Source organism: Sciurus carolinensis, chromosome 3, assembly GCF_902686445.1.
Source record: "Sciurus carolinensis chromosome 3, mSciCar1.2, whole genome shotgun sequence".
NCBI lineage: Eukaryota > Metazoa > Chordata > Mammalia > Rodentia > Sciuridae > Sciurus > Sciurus carolinensis.
In genome coordinates this window covers 48,576,552-48,590,307 of record NC_062215.1, presented here as the reverse complement: position 1 = coordinate 48,590,307, position 13,756 = coordinate 48,576,552, and the positions used below count along the sequence as shown (strand labels likewise).

The window sequence follows — 13,756 nt, the reverse complement described above, 5'->3', positions numbered from 1 at the left end:
GGGTCCTTGCCCATGGAAATCAAGGGGATCTCAGATTAGGACTAACCTTTTGGCAGATGAAGCAAATGCTTAAGACATGGGTAAAGCAAGGCACTGAAAAATAAACTTCAAAAAATCTGATATTAAAAGTTGGAAGCTGAGCTTCCCAATGTGATAACGACTAGATAGCTAGGTGTGCCTATTTAACTTTAAATAAACTTAAAATTTCAACTCTTCAGTGGCACCAGCATATTTCATGTCCCTTATGGCACACCGGGGGCTAGAACAAATATAGAGCACCTCCATCATTGCAGAAAGTTCTATTGGACTAGTACTGTTCTAAAGTATTACGTTATCATCATGGAAAATAAATTTTAAAAATTCACTGAATTTCCTTACATCTATGTTATGATTACACTGTGTTTAAGTTTTCTAAATTACACATTTAGAATAAAGAGAACCATATTATTTGCAGCGTCTGGAGACCTCTGAAGAACTGAATCGGACCTTGGCCAAGAGGATCCTTAATATGTCCCATCATTCTATCTATATATAGGACACCAAAAAAACCTATAAAATGCTCAATTTAAGTTTTTATAGGTTTCTTACATATAAGACGATGGGACGTGATTTAACAGTGTTTGTATGTTTGACCTCCTCTCCACGCACCCCACCAATAAACCATGGCCCTTCACTATCTCCCTTTAGCAACTCCAAGTCACCACACCAGCAACTCAGTAAGAGCCTCGGCTGGTTTCCTAGCAACAGCGACGCGTCCCCGCCCATTCCCGCTGTCCCTCTCCTACCTTATTAGCCTGGAAGGGGCGGGGCTAGGAACCATGTGCCCAATAGGAGGGGAGCAGAGGAGGGACGTCCTGGCCGCGTCCCCGTCGCTAGGGAAACCGATGCAGCTGGAGGCCGCGCGCAATGCCGAGCGCCGAGAAGCGGGCCGCGCTCGCAGCAGAGAACGCAGACCAGGAACCCGGCGCCGACCCGAGACTGCGTCTCCTAGGGGCCTGCGTGGCTCAGAGCCTGAGGCCGGCGGCGGGAGCCTGGGAGCGCTGCGCAGGGACTGCTGAAGCGGAGCAGCTGCTCCAGGCCTTCCTGGGGCGCGATGCTGCGGAGGAGCCGCGGCCGTTGCTGGTGGTGCGGCCCGGGCCTGGGGGCCTGGCGGTGCGACCCGGGTTGGACGCGGGACCCGAGTCTGGCCCTGCCCGCGCTAAGGGGCTTTTTTTCCTGCGCACCAGACCCGAGCCTCCAGGGCCCAACAGCCTCCGCGGCGCAGTGCTCTGCGGGGACCTGCCCGCGGCGCCTCTGGAGCACCTGGCTGCGCTGTTCTCCGAGGTGAGGGTGGGTTGGTGGCCCCGAGCTGGCTGAAACTGGGGTGGGGGAGGGGGAGGAGCCGTGAGGGTGGAGGCGGGGCCATAGGGGGAGGGGCAAAGCTGCAGGGGAGGGCCAAGGGGCGGGGTCATAGGCAGAGGAGCAAGGCCAGGGTTGGAGCCCTGACCAGGAGCCCAATTCTGGAGCGAAGAAGAAAATGGATGGGGTCAGAGTCAGAGTAGGAGAGGAGGGGCCGGAGCTGGGTGGAAGCAAAAATCAGCAGAAGACATGGTAGGCGTGGATGGGATGGGTGAGCTGTAAGATGGGGGCGAGGGGAAGTCTGAGTGGAGACCATGCCAGAGCTGAATGGGAAGGGGCTGAGAGTTGAGTGAGTTCAGGTCCCAGTTCAAGCCAAAGTGGAGGGGAGGCCAGAGTCAGAAGAGTGCCCGGGTCTTGAACACTTTTTAAGTTAGTTTTCTTAATCCCTGCTATAAGTCAGGAAGGGCAGAGGACAGGAAATGGTGAATCGGGGCATTTCTAATAGATGCTAGTGGTGGAGAGCAAAGTTTTTACTTCTGCATAGGGATTTAGAGGTGGGTGTTGGTTTCAATTTTCATCTCATTCATTCATCACACAACCACTTGCCAAAAGCATCCCCTGTACCCTCAGAAGTTTGAGCACCCTTTTGGAGATGTGGAGAACGCATTTGGAGGGATCTGCCTGGAATTCAGGGAGGAAGGTTGGGATGTGCATTATGGAGTTTTTAGTGGCACCATAGTGAAGGCCTGGAGAGCGCAGGAGGTTTCAAGGGAGTGCTCAGGAACGAGTCTTGGGCCACTTAGACCTTCTGGAAAGGGAGCCAACTTTCTTGCCAGTTGGGCACATGTGCTTATGGAGACTGATGTTCTGGGTCCTGCCAATTGTGAAATAAGGATGTACAGAGAACCTGTTAGATGCTATACTAAATACCAAATAATAGAAGACAAGTTCCTATACATGAAATGCTTAAAGAGGCAAAACATATGCAATTAATCATCTATTCCAAATATTTAAAGCTACTGTGCATGGGGTGAGGGTAGAGCTTCCTTAAAAGTTGACCCACTGCTGGGGCGAAGCCTGCTACATCAGGTGCTAGCTCCTTAGTTGACTTATCTTGAGTCTTTGAGGAAGGAGAATTCCAGGAAATAGGCAGGATGGATAGATGAGTTCTGAGGGGACCCAGGGAAACTAGGCTTATCAGGAGGTGTGGAAGCATTTTTTTATTGGTACAGCACAATGGTCTTATCACTGTACATTGTTCAAACACTGTCTCCACATAAGTCCAAGCTTGGGTCAAGTCCTCTAATGAATGATGTTAGAAAAATGTCCTCAGGTTCAGAGAAGAGAGATATGCATGTGGTCTGAGAAGCATACTTGGCATTAAATGTTGAACTGGCTCCTAAACAAGGAGAAGGATCCGGATGAGTAAAGTTCTAGGTCACTTTTAAGGTATAAGGACAGCTTGAACAAAGATTCAGAGACAGAACACACTAGTGGGACAGTGGGTCCATCTCAGAGCTGTGTTATGGCTAAGGAAATATAGTCCAGCAAGCGAAAGTAATTTCAAAACCAGCAAGTGAAAGTAATTTCAAAATAATTCAAATCCTCACATATTCAAGATTTTTTTCTTGGTGCATTAAAAAGGATTGGAGACAAATCAAATGGTCTTCATTTAGAGGCTGGGTAAATGAATTATGACTCATTTATACAGTGAAATATTGTGAAGCTGTTAAAAAGAATGATTGATATGGAACACTCCTTAAAGTAATGCTATTAATTTTGATTAAAAAAATAACAAAATTCATTCTCCTAACAATTTCCAATTATATGGTACAACGTGGTCAAGCATATACAGCAGATCCCCAGGGTTCCCCCATCTGGCATGACTGAAACTCTACATGTACCAAACAATTCCTGCTTCCCCTTTCCCCAGCTCCTGGAAAACACCATTGTACTGCTTGTCTTTGAACTTGACTACTCTAGGCATCTCGTGTAAGTGGAATTGTGCAGTTTGTCTTTTCATAACTGGTTTATTTCACTCAGGCTAATGTCCTCAAGGTTCATCTCTGTTGTCACATATGGCTGGAGTTTCTTCCTTTTTTAAAGCTGAATAATATTCTATTTTTTGTATATACCAATTTTTATTCATTCATCTGGGATACTTAGTTTACTTTTATCTCTTGAGTAATGCTGCAATATAAGATAACTTTAAACAGGTCAGAATTACATGTATAGGATGCCACCATTTATGTTAAAAAGAGAAAGGAGTAAAGAAGAAAGTGTACAAGAGAGAGAGAGAGAGATGGAGGAAGAAAGAAAAAGGAAGGGAGGAAAAAGGGAGGGAGGGAGGAAGGACCCTCTTTAACAGAGTAATGCTTGGTCTAGGGAATCTGAGTGATTGAAGTACAGGGATAGGTAGAAGATTTATTTTTCACTTTAAAAGTTTTTGTATTTTTTTAAAATTTACACTATGTGAATGTATTGTCTATTTAAAAATTAAATAAAATAATTTATTTTTAAAATAACTCAGGTCCTTTACTTGCATTTTTCAAAGGCTGTAATAGGAATCCTCAGTTGAGTCAACCCTCTGTCCTCCCATCCACTCTGGTACATACCCTGTAGCCGATCAGGTATCACTGCAAAGTGTTGCTCACGTCCTGTCCGCTGAGTCCTCTCCCTTTCTCCCTACCTTGGGCCCTCCTGTCCACCTCCTCCCCTCTTTCTCAACCACTAAAGCCAACGAACCCACCTGTCTCAGAGAAGTCTCCCTGCTGTGTGTGTGTTGGTGGTGGAGGGAGGCGTTGACAAGAACAACAAGCTATAATTTCAACATTATTTTTGTCCCATTACACCAGTATGAAGTAAAAAGGAAACACATCTAATACCTGTTTGAAGGAACAATTAACAGAATTTAGCAACTAGTTTCCCTAATTCCTTTCTCCCTCTGCCAACCACTTGATAAACTGCTGCCAGATTATTTTTCCTAGCTTTCTGAGATGTGGCTACTTCTTTGAATTTTTGTGTTTTGGAGAGTGAATGAGGGATTTGAAGTCTGACAGACCTGTGTTCAAACCCTGGTTCTGTCCCATTGAGGTATAGGATATGAGCAGATTAACCCACCCCATTGAATCTCCACTGTCTCACAGAGTTGTTATGAAACTTAGTCTTAATGTACTGGAACAGTTGAAACAGTGTGACACACTGTAGGTGTTCTGCACACGATGAGAATCACTGCCACTCTACATCCCATTAACAATCCTCCTCACTTCTCTGACAGATCCTCGTCACCTTGCTTGAACCCAGATAGGCTCTTCCCAGAGGATTCAGTTGTATTTCCCCCACGGTTTTTCTTCCTGTGAGCCTGGAGGTAGAATGGATATCCTTGCTTATCTTTGCTTCTCCATTCACATCAGTAAACCTCCAGTTTGGATTTCTTATCATCAGAGTCGCCCATTTTGACCCCACATGCTGGGCTAATGACACTGCCCTCATTTCTCCATGAATTTGACTCCTGGTTTATGTGACTCTCCCCAGCATTGCTATTCCAAATATGGTTATTTCAATAGACAGATAAAGGATCCTTCCAATAACTTGGCCTCTGTGGCTTCCCAGTCCCTTTCTCCTGTGAACTTGATCTTCCTTCCTTCAGCACACCTCCCCAGGCCATTCTCAGACCTTGCATCACCAATAACCACAACTGACATGATCCAATTCCATGAGCCTCCTTCTCTCACCACTATCCCTGCCTTTCCCCTTTTCATGCTCTGACCTTGCCAGGACCTCCATGCATGGGCCCTGAAGCCTTCCCACTATCCCACACCATGTTCTTTTCCCTTACCAGCTTGAGGGTCGTATTCCATCATTACCACTATTCCCCTGCATCACTTCCTGGCTTCTTCCTCACTGTGAAATTCAGCCCTCTGCACACTCCACACCTGCTCCATGAAAGCTGAGTGGGGCTAGGGAAAAGCCAACTGGCTCCACTTGACACTCTTGACCATGAACCTCCAGTGGGTCTTTTATGCTTCCCAGAGGAAGACATCCTATTTTTTTTCTATTCCAGCTAGTTTCTTGTCTTTATGGTTCACTGTTTCATAGTTTTCTTTTTTTCTACCTTCAGTCAAAAGCTTCTCTTTCACCCTCACCCTATGATGCTCTTGCCTCTTTCTTTAAAAAACAAAGAAAATGGAACCAATAGAAAAAGAATTCCACAAACTCTCTTATCTGCCCCATCTGCCAGTACCCATGCTCATGTCCTCTGCCACCCCTTTGGTTGCTACAGGTGAACTTTGATACCAACCCTAGGACTAAAACTGCCATTTTTTGCCCTGAATCCTACTCTGGTAATTCCTCCCTCCTCCATTCTGATGTTCTCCCCTCTACTAGTAAATCTTCTTCAACAAAGATCCCATTTTCCTCTCAGCTGCCACCCTATTTCTATCATCCCTTCAAAACCAAACTTCTAGAATGTGTTTTTCTTCTTGCTGTGTCCCCATCTTTTTCTCTTTTGTCACATACTCATCAGACTTTTACTCCCACACTTCTCAGAGGAGGAATGAAAGGCCTTGACCATGTTTCTAATGCTCTCCTCTTGACCACATCGAACGGCCATGAATCGGTCCTCATCCTGCTTGACCTGTGAGCAGCATTTGTCACTGCTCATGATCAACCTCTCTCCAAGAAGCACTTTCTTCCTTTGGCTTCCAGGACACCAGTCTTCAGATTTGTTGCTATCACATGACTGTTCCTTCTCAGTTTCCACTGATGGTGGCTCCTCTTCATCTCCTCCTCCTAATCCTCTTCTTTGCTTGCTCCCCTTTCTTCCCTCCTCTTCTTTCTTCTTCTTCTTCTTATTTGCAAGTACTTTTTATTTTATTGTTTCATTTGATGCATTATAAGTATATATAATAGTGGAATTAGTTCTTACATGTTTGCACATGCACACAACATAACAATATAATCTGGTCTATTTTACTTCTTCTTTCCCTTTCCTCCTCCCATCTTTCCCCATTTTTTCTGAGTTTGACATACTTAACAAAATGCTCTCAAGCTCCATTTATCCATTTTCCTGCAAATGACATAATTTCATTCTTTCTATGGCTCTCTCTCTCTCTCTCTCTCTCTCTCTCTCTCTTTATATATATATATATATATATATGTATATATATATATATATATATACCACATTTTATTTATCCAGTCATCTGTTGACAGATGCCCATGCTGGTTCCCATAATAATTTGGTTACTGTGAATTGTGCTGCTATAAAAATATAGGTATCCTTGTATTACTATAGTATGATGACTTTAATTTTTTAGAATAAATACTAAGGAGTGGTATAGCTGGGTCATATGGTGGTTCCACTTCTAGTCTTTTGAGGGACCGCCATTCTGATTTCCATAGTTAATTTACAATCCATTCTTCCCAACTGGAGGACTATGGGGCTCATTCCTTATACATTCTCTCTCTCTCTCTCTGATATTCTTTATTATTTATGCATATACACCCCTTTGGTTGCTACACACACATATATACACACATATATGCATATGTGTGTGTGTGTTCCCTGGGGAGTCTTGATTTCAAATTTTTATAAACCATCTATATCTAACACTTCTCAGATTTGTTATCACCAGCCTTTTCTTCTCCTCTGAACCCCCACTAGCATTTCCTATTGCCAACTAAATGTCACTGAAGTTCAGTATACCTCAAATTTTATCATGTCCCAATGCACTCTCCTGATCATCTCTCAAGAACTTGATCCTGATTCTTCCTCCCATCAGTCAATGGCAACTCCATACTTCTCTTTGCTTAAGCCCCAAATCTTGGAGTCATGCTAGCTGACTCTTTGTCTCTCACATCCCCCAAACTAGTTCATAAGACATCACATTGTCTCTACCTTCAAAACTTTTATGGAATCAGATCATTTCTTACCACCTTGACCACTAACCCTGTGCCAAGCCACCATCTTCTATATCATAGTGATAATTTTTTCCCTGACCTCCTTTGTCACTTTTGCTTCCTATAGACCAATCTCATCATAACAGCTGTAGTGATACTACTAAAAGATGTTAGATCATATCACCCCTTTGTTCAAAACCTTTCAGTGATGTTCATTTCTCTGAGAGTTTAAAAAAGTCCAAATGCTACAGACAGGGCTGTATGCGTGTTGACCCCTTTACTACTCTTGCTTACCTGTTCCAGTTTCACTGGTTTCCATTCCTATCAGGAACGTTCCCCCTTCAGGGCCTTTGTACTACCTTACCTTCTACCTGCAATATATTTCCCCCAAGGATCTGCAGAGCACTCTCCTTGACCCTGCCTTTGTTAGAACGTTATCTTCTCACTGAGGCCTGCCCTGACCTCAGTAATTACAATGGCATACCCTCTACCCCATACTCTTCATCTGCCTCCCAGGTTTTATTTTTAGTCACAGAATACATTGCTTATGAACTTTCTCTTCCATAGAACATAAACTTTATGAGGTTGGGAATTTTCATCTATTTTGTTCACGGTTGTATCCTTCTATCAGCTAGAACAGCACTAGCACATAGTGAACGTTCAGTAAGTGAACGAATGAGTAGATTTCCGTTTCACACCGGGTTCACATTTATTATTTTCCTATCACTCGGAGCCCTCCAAAATCCAACCCAAAGCTACCCACCACTCTTTCTTTACAAAACATGCATTCATAAAGCTGCATGTGACGCTGCCTAAATGCCAGACCCCTATGGAGAACTATGGGTATAGAAGAATCCTATGAAATATAGTCCCTGCCTTTGAAGTCCTAGAAAAATTTTTAGTTCATCTTTTTTCTTTCTTAGGCCTTCTGTCCTGGGTCCAAATGGTCTTTTCTCAACATCAATGAGATAGAACTTAATGTGCAATTTTGTATTTTTGCTTTTTGATGTCTCAATGTACTGCTTATGCATTCTCAGCTCAGTGAATGTTTTCAGAAAGACCAGACAGGAACCACCATTGCCTGGAATTTAACATGCTAGCTCCCAGGACTTACTGCTGCAGGCAGAACCTGATCAGCCATCTGTATCCTACTTCCTTTTCGTCCTTTCTTAGTAGCTTCCTGGTCACATCACCCGACCATCACATTGCCTGTATTTCTAGCCCTACCTATCCCCTCCTTGTGAGATTTTTACAGGCAGAGGTTCCTCGTGCATTGAATTAACAGCCCTTTAGGTTGCTAGTGATAGAAACTCAATTTAAGCTCAGAAACTTCTGAAGCACTTGGATTTGGGAATTCATAACAGTCATTAGTCCACAAATTCCCTCTGTTTTTTATTGACTTTATTCTAAGACTCCATATGGGTTCAATATGACCACCCAAAACTTCAGAGTATGAGAAAAGAAAAGGTGTCTCTTCCTTAAAAAGTTGAGATAAGAGACTTCGACTGCTCTCCCTGACTCAGATTTTGTCCCATATCCACCTCTAGTTTTAGGAACAGGTATCAGAAGAAGAGCAATTATATTGAGTGGCCAAAATCCACTAATGTTCACCCGAAGATGGATTCCAGATCCTCAACTTTGCTTACTCTTTAAAAGTGCTCCCTCCTGCCCCCTGTAAACAGATGGTCATTTTTACCTGCATTAGTCCTTTCATTTTATTTTTTGCTTCTGCCCTTTGTGACTATTTTGATCAGCTGCTATTCACCATGTTGACAAGGAAGGGATTCCTGCCCCAGGAAAATGGTGACAGCTGAACAGAAAACACCCAAGCCAGGTGCAGTGGCCCAGGCCCCTAATCCCAGCTACTTCGGAGGCTGAGGCAGGAGGGTCACAAGCTCCAAGCCAGCCTCTCAAAAAAAATTTTTTTTAAATGGGTGGGTCATAGTTCAGTGGTAGAGCAACCCTAGTCCAATCCCCAATACCAAAAAAGAAAGAAAGAAAAAGAAAGAAAGAAAGAAAGAAAGAAAGAAAGAAAGAAAGAAAGAAAGAAAGAAGGAAGGAAGGAAGGAAGGAAGGAAGGAAGGAAGGAAAGAAAGAAGAAAGAAAGAAAGAAAGAAAGAAAGAAAGAAAGAAAGAAAGAAAGAAAGAAAGAAAATAAGAAAGAAAAAACCCACTCACGCACCCACAATAGCATAGATGACATGCAGCAGCTTGTTAGTCACATATACTCACAGCCTAGAGGAGGCGGAGGACACTGTACCAGGCAGAGCTGCAGAGCTGCATGGGGGTTCACTTGGGAACAGAGTGAACAACCAGGGGCCGTGGGAGGCACACTTTGTAGTATCCAGGAGGAGTGGTGTCCCTGGTTCCTGTGGGAGGATGTGATAGGCTGGTTTGAATAGTTCCACTGGCTGGCAGGGAACTGAAGCCTGCAACTCCGGGATAAACAGGCACTGTGCCTGGTCCCTCCTCATTGAGATTGTTTAGCTAGGGGATTTTACCTGCAGGAGTAGAATGGGGAAGAAAACTTATGGGTAGGCAATTTGAGGTCCTCCTGATTTTACCAGATGTCAATATTCCACAAAATTCTGGACTTCAGAACTAGGCCTTCAGGCACAGTGACCTGCAAAAGGTTGTACATAGCTTTGTAGACCTTCTTCAGAATGGTCTAGTCTCAGAAATGGAAGGCCTGCCTTTCTTCCCTGTGCACCTCTGTTATAGGTTGTCATTCCTGTCCTGGCCAATGAGAAGAATCACCTGGACTGGCCCCACTTGGTATGTCAAGATGTTAGGCAGCATGCCCACTCTCTCCAGTGTGACCTCCTGGTCATCCTTGAACAAGTCAAGGGGAAAACTTTGCTGCCTCTTCCAGTAGGCTCAGAAAAAATGAAGTTTGTGGATTCTGAAAGTGAGACAGAGTAAGTACCACCGACCTGGCCATATGGGCTTCTTGAGATTAGGGGAAGCTGGTTTATCTGAATGTTTTCTTTGAATGACTTTGGTTCCTGATTCTGCACATCTCCTTCTGCACACAAGTGCACTCTGCTCTGTTTGTTGACATTCTCAGAGTCCCTGTTTGTGGGGATTGCTTCCCTTGCCCCCATCCCCCTGCATGAAGTCTTTTAAAACTATCACAAAAACATGGTCTTCTTTCCATTCAGAACCATTTTGGAGTTTGATGTGCCACACTGATTTTAGGAGAATGGCTCCTCATTGGTGAAGACCCAGGTCCAGTCTGGGAGGCTGCCCCCGACTCCCATTTACTTGGCACCTGCTATCACAGAACCACCACAGCTCTTGTTATGGTCCCAGTCTCTCCTCCCCCTGCAGCTGCAGGCTTTTTTGAGGTTCTGGGGATTTATTTCATTTTATTCGTACTGTTGCAAATAGGAACAAATCTGACTTGGTTGAGGAGTCCATGCCTCCTGTCCCTCAGGGGTCATTAAATCCCCAGCCTCCTCTTCTTTTACCAGTGACATTCACCATCAGCTTCCACTTACCGTTCCAGCTTAGAGTTGTCTTCATTTCTGGCCCCTGGTTATTTTCTTTCTTTTTGTTTTTTTCTTTCCAGCCAGGTTCTCTATATAAATAATATATTTTGTTGTATTTAACCCATCATTTCTATGTGTTTGTGGCAACAGGTGGCCTTCCTTTTTGAACTTGGTCTGCCATATTGCCAGGAGTTTCTCAGTATATTACTGTCATTGTGAATTATCTGTGCATTTCACTGACTACTCAGGTGCCACAAGACATCTGAGGGAAAAGTAACAAGTACAACAGTAATACACTTCATCACAAGTATTTTTTCTGTTTCTATTGGAAGTAATTTGCTACATATGTAATTTGAAATAATTTCCCAGTAAACTGGAAAACTATGGCTTAATAAAAATATCCAATTTTCAAAATAGGTAAATTTTAAAGTACCTTTTTTCTGGTCCCTTTATACTCTAACTTAATAAGATTCAGCATGTATATGTAATCCTTGCTGAGTTTGACTCCTTTTGTTCAAATTGGATAATTTCCCAAAAGGCCAGATCATTATGGGGGAGGTGAGTAACTTCTCCCTTTAATGACTTTCATAACCACTGTACTGTATCATTTCTCAACAAATATGAATTTAATTAAATTAAGTGAAGGTGGGATTTTTACTTGAAAATATGAATGATATACTTCCTTTGTCCCTGTGTCCTTGATGTTCAGTATGTACAATTTTCAGTTATGACTTTACAAAAGACAGCCAGGATGTATTTGTTAAAATAATTGTAATCCCTTCCAAACATAATGAAGTTATTTAAGACAAAACAAAACAGAAAAGGTATATGGGTTGGAAAGTTGGAAATCCCATTTTTCTCTGGGGAAATGGAGACAGTCAGATCATGATGGTGGTATTCACAGAGCTGATGGTTTGCCTCGCAGAGGATGGGTCACCTATTTTCTTTTGCTGTACACATTAGAATTCAGAGCAAACTGAGGAAGTAGTAGAGAGGTATATTTGGTTCCATGTAGAGACCCTGGGAGAGAATGGGATGCTTTGTTAAGTAGGGAGCTTGCCATCACTGGTGAGATTAAAGCAAGGGTTGGGTGGTCATCTAAATGTTTTCTGCCCAAGGTAGTCCTCCATTGACAGTTAGTCTTCAGAATATTAGTGAACCCCTGAATCTGTATGAATAATGTTGAATATATATGCAAATAAACCTGATTTCTTGGGAGAGGATCTATACATTTCATTGACTACTCAAGATAACCTGTTCCCCACCCCCCAAAAGAAAAAAGATTTAAGAATGTGCAGGTTAGGTGGAATTTCCCACCTGTTTTGAAAAGATTTGGGGTTCTCTTTTGGAGGACACACAGTATAATGGTTTGAATATGGTATGAGTTTTCTTCCCACATGTTCATGTACTGGAAGCTTGTTCCTCAGTGTAGTACTGTTGGAGTTGTTGGTACCTTTTAGGGACAGAACTTAGAGCAAGGTAATTAGGTCACTGGGGCACTGCTCTCGGAGGGTACTAATGTAGATCCTGTAGGATGCCAGTTAATTTCTTCCAGAGTGGATTGTGACAAAAGAGCAAGGCTGACCCCTCCCTGCTATCTGACTTCCTGTCTTAATGTGTGATCCCTCTTCACACACACTCCTGCCCTGATACCATTAGGCATGAGACCCTCATCAAATGCCAAATAAATCTGGATGCCTGATCTTATACTTTCAGGCTCTGAAATCATGAGCTAAGTCAACCTTTTCTCTTTATAAATTATCCAGTCCCAAGAATTTGGATATGACAATGAAAAACAGACTAGTACACCCAGGGTTGTTATTTCCCCACATTTCAGGAAAATTTCTCTTGTCTTTCACAGTTTGGACTCCATAGATAAGTCAGTCATCTATGCCATTGAGTCTTCAGTGATCAAGTGGAGTCACCAAGTCCAGATGGTACTCAAGAGAGAGTCTTCTCAACCACTTGTACGAGGGGAGAATCCCACCCCCAAGGTGGAGTTGGAGTTCTGGAAGAGAAGGTAAACAGTGATGCAGTGAATTTTGGGAGTAAGGATGATATTTTACAGAAGATAAAGTGAAAGCTGGCCCCGGGGGGAGCCACCATTGAGTCTGGTCCTTTCCTCCAAATGCATCTCATCCTTGCTGGGGCAGACAGCTCCACATCGTAGGTCAGAATAGTTTTTCTGTGGATTGCAAGAGGCACTCTTTCCTTCTTTCTTAAATACAACTTCTGGCATTTCATCAAATCTCTTTCAACTACTTGTAAAATTAATCAGCATTTTTAGTTTTCTTTTCATTTCTCCTGTCTTCTCCTTGGGCAGTTGAGGCTGGTTGCACTTACCTTTTGTAAAAGTATGAAAAAGGAAAGGGATTTTGGAAGTTGGTTGCAAAATAGCCTTATCCTAGGTCTCAGCTCATCATTAGCAAGGCTAGAAAGTCCATCATCCATTATGTGTCACCTTCCCTGTGTGAAACGAAATACCTCATTATTGCTCCCACTCCTGCTTATTCTCCCTCTTGCTCCTCATTTTCTTGCTCCTATTTATCATTGTGCTGATAAATTCTTTACTCAAAAGGAGACAGACAGATGTTGGAGGCAGATGTCATCCTCACATTGGAGAGACTCCACATCAGCTGACAGGCTTGCCTGTAGGGCTCCAGCCCTGTTTGAACCACCATGCTGAGATGGTCCATCTTTTTGCCTGATTTCTGGCCATTTTGCTGACCCCCAGCAAGGTCCTTCTCTAGCAGCCTTGCTCTGACAACGCTTCTCTCACCCTGCCCCAACTTACAGCCAGAGCTAATGACCTCCAGCTGCCAAGCTTTGAACCACCAGATGGTCACAGCAGTGTTTCCTGGAGCTGCCCCTTTGAACCTGTGTTCCCAAATAAGGCTTTGCCCTCATTGTTCTGGAACAGATGTTCAGGCTCTTTGGGCTGGAGCACCCTGAGGCTGGGGTCCTCTCTGCTTGTGTGAGGGTGGGTCATCACAGTGTGACTTGCATTTGCTGATGCTCACCAGGAT

The 13,756-nt window shown here is 43.5% G+C and overlaps 1 protein-coding gene across 4 annotated transcripts in view; it reads left to right on the top strand.

Annotated features, from left to right (window-relative positions):
• Positions 1–901: 901 nt before the first annotated feature.
• The window catches only part of Dnah9 (dynein axonemal heavy chain 9), a 338,036-nt gene continuing 325,181 nt past the window's right edge, over positions 902–13,756 (top strand). For all 4 annotated transcript variants that reach the window (XR_007107774.1, XM_047545691.1, XM_047545693.1 and 1 more), the window contains exons 1-3: positions 902–1,323; positions 9,961–10,157; positions 12,592–12,750. Coding sequence is in view for 3 of the 4 variants with exons in the window: in XM_047545691.1 (XP_047401647.1) it covers positions 907–1,323; positions 9,961–10,157; positions 12,592–12,750 (773 nt within the window). In the remaining variant the exon portion in view is untranslated. The remainder of the gene's footprint in view (positions 1,324–9,960; positions 10,158–12,591; positions 12,751–13,756) is intronic.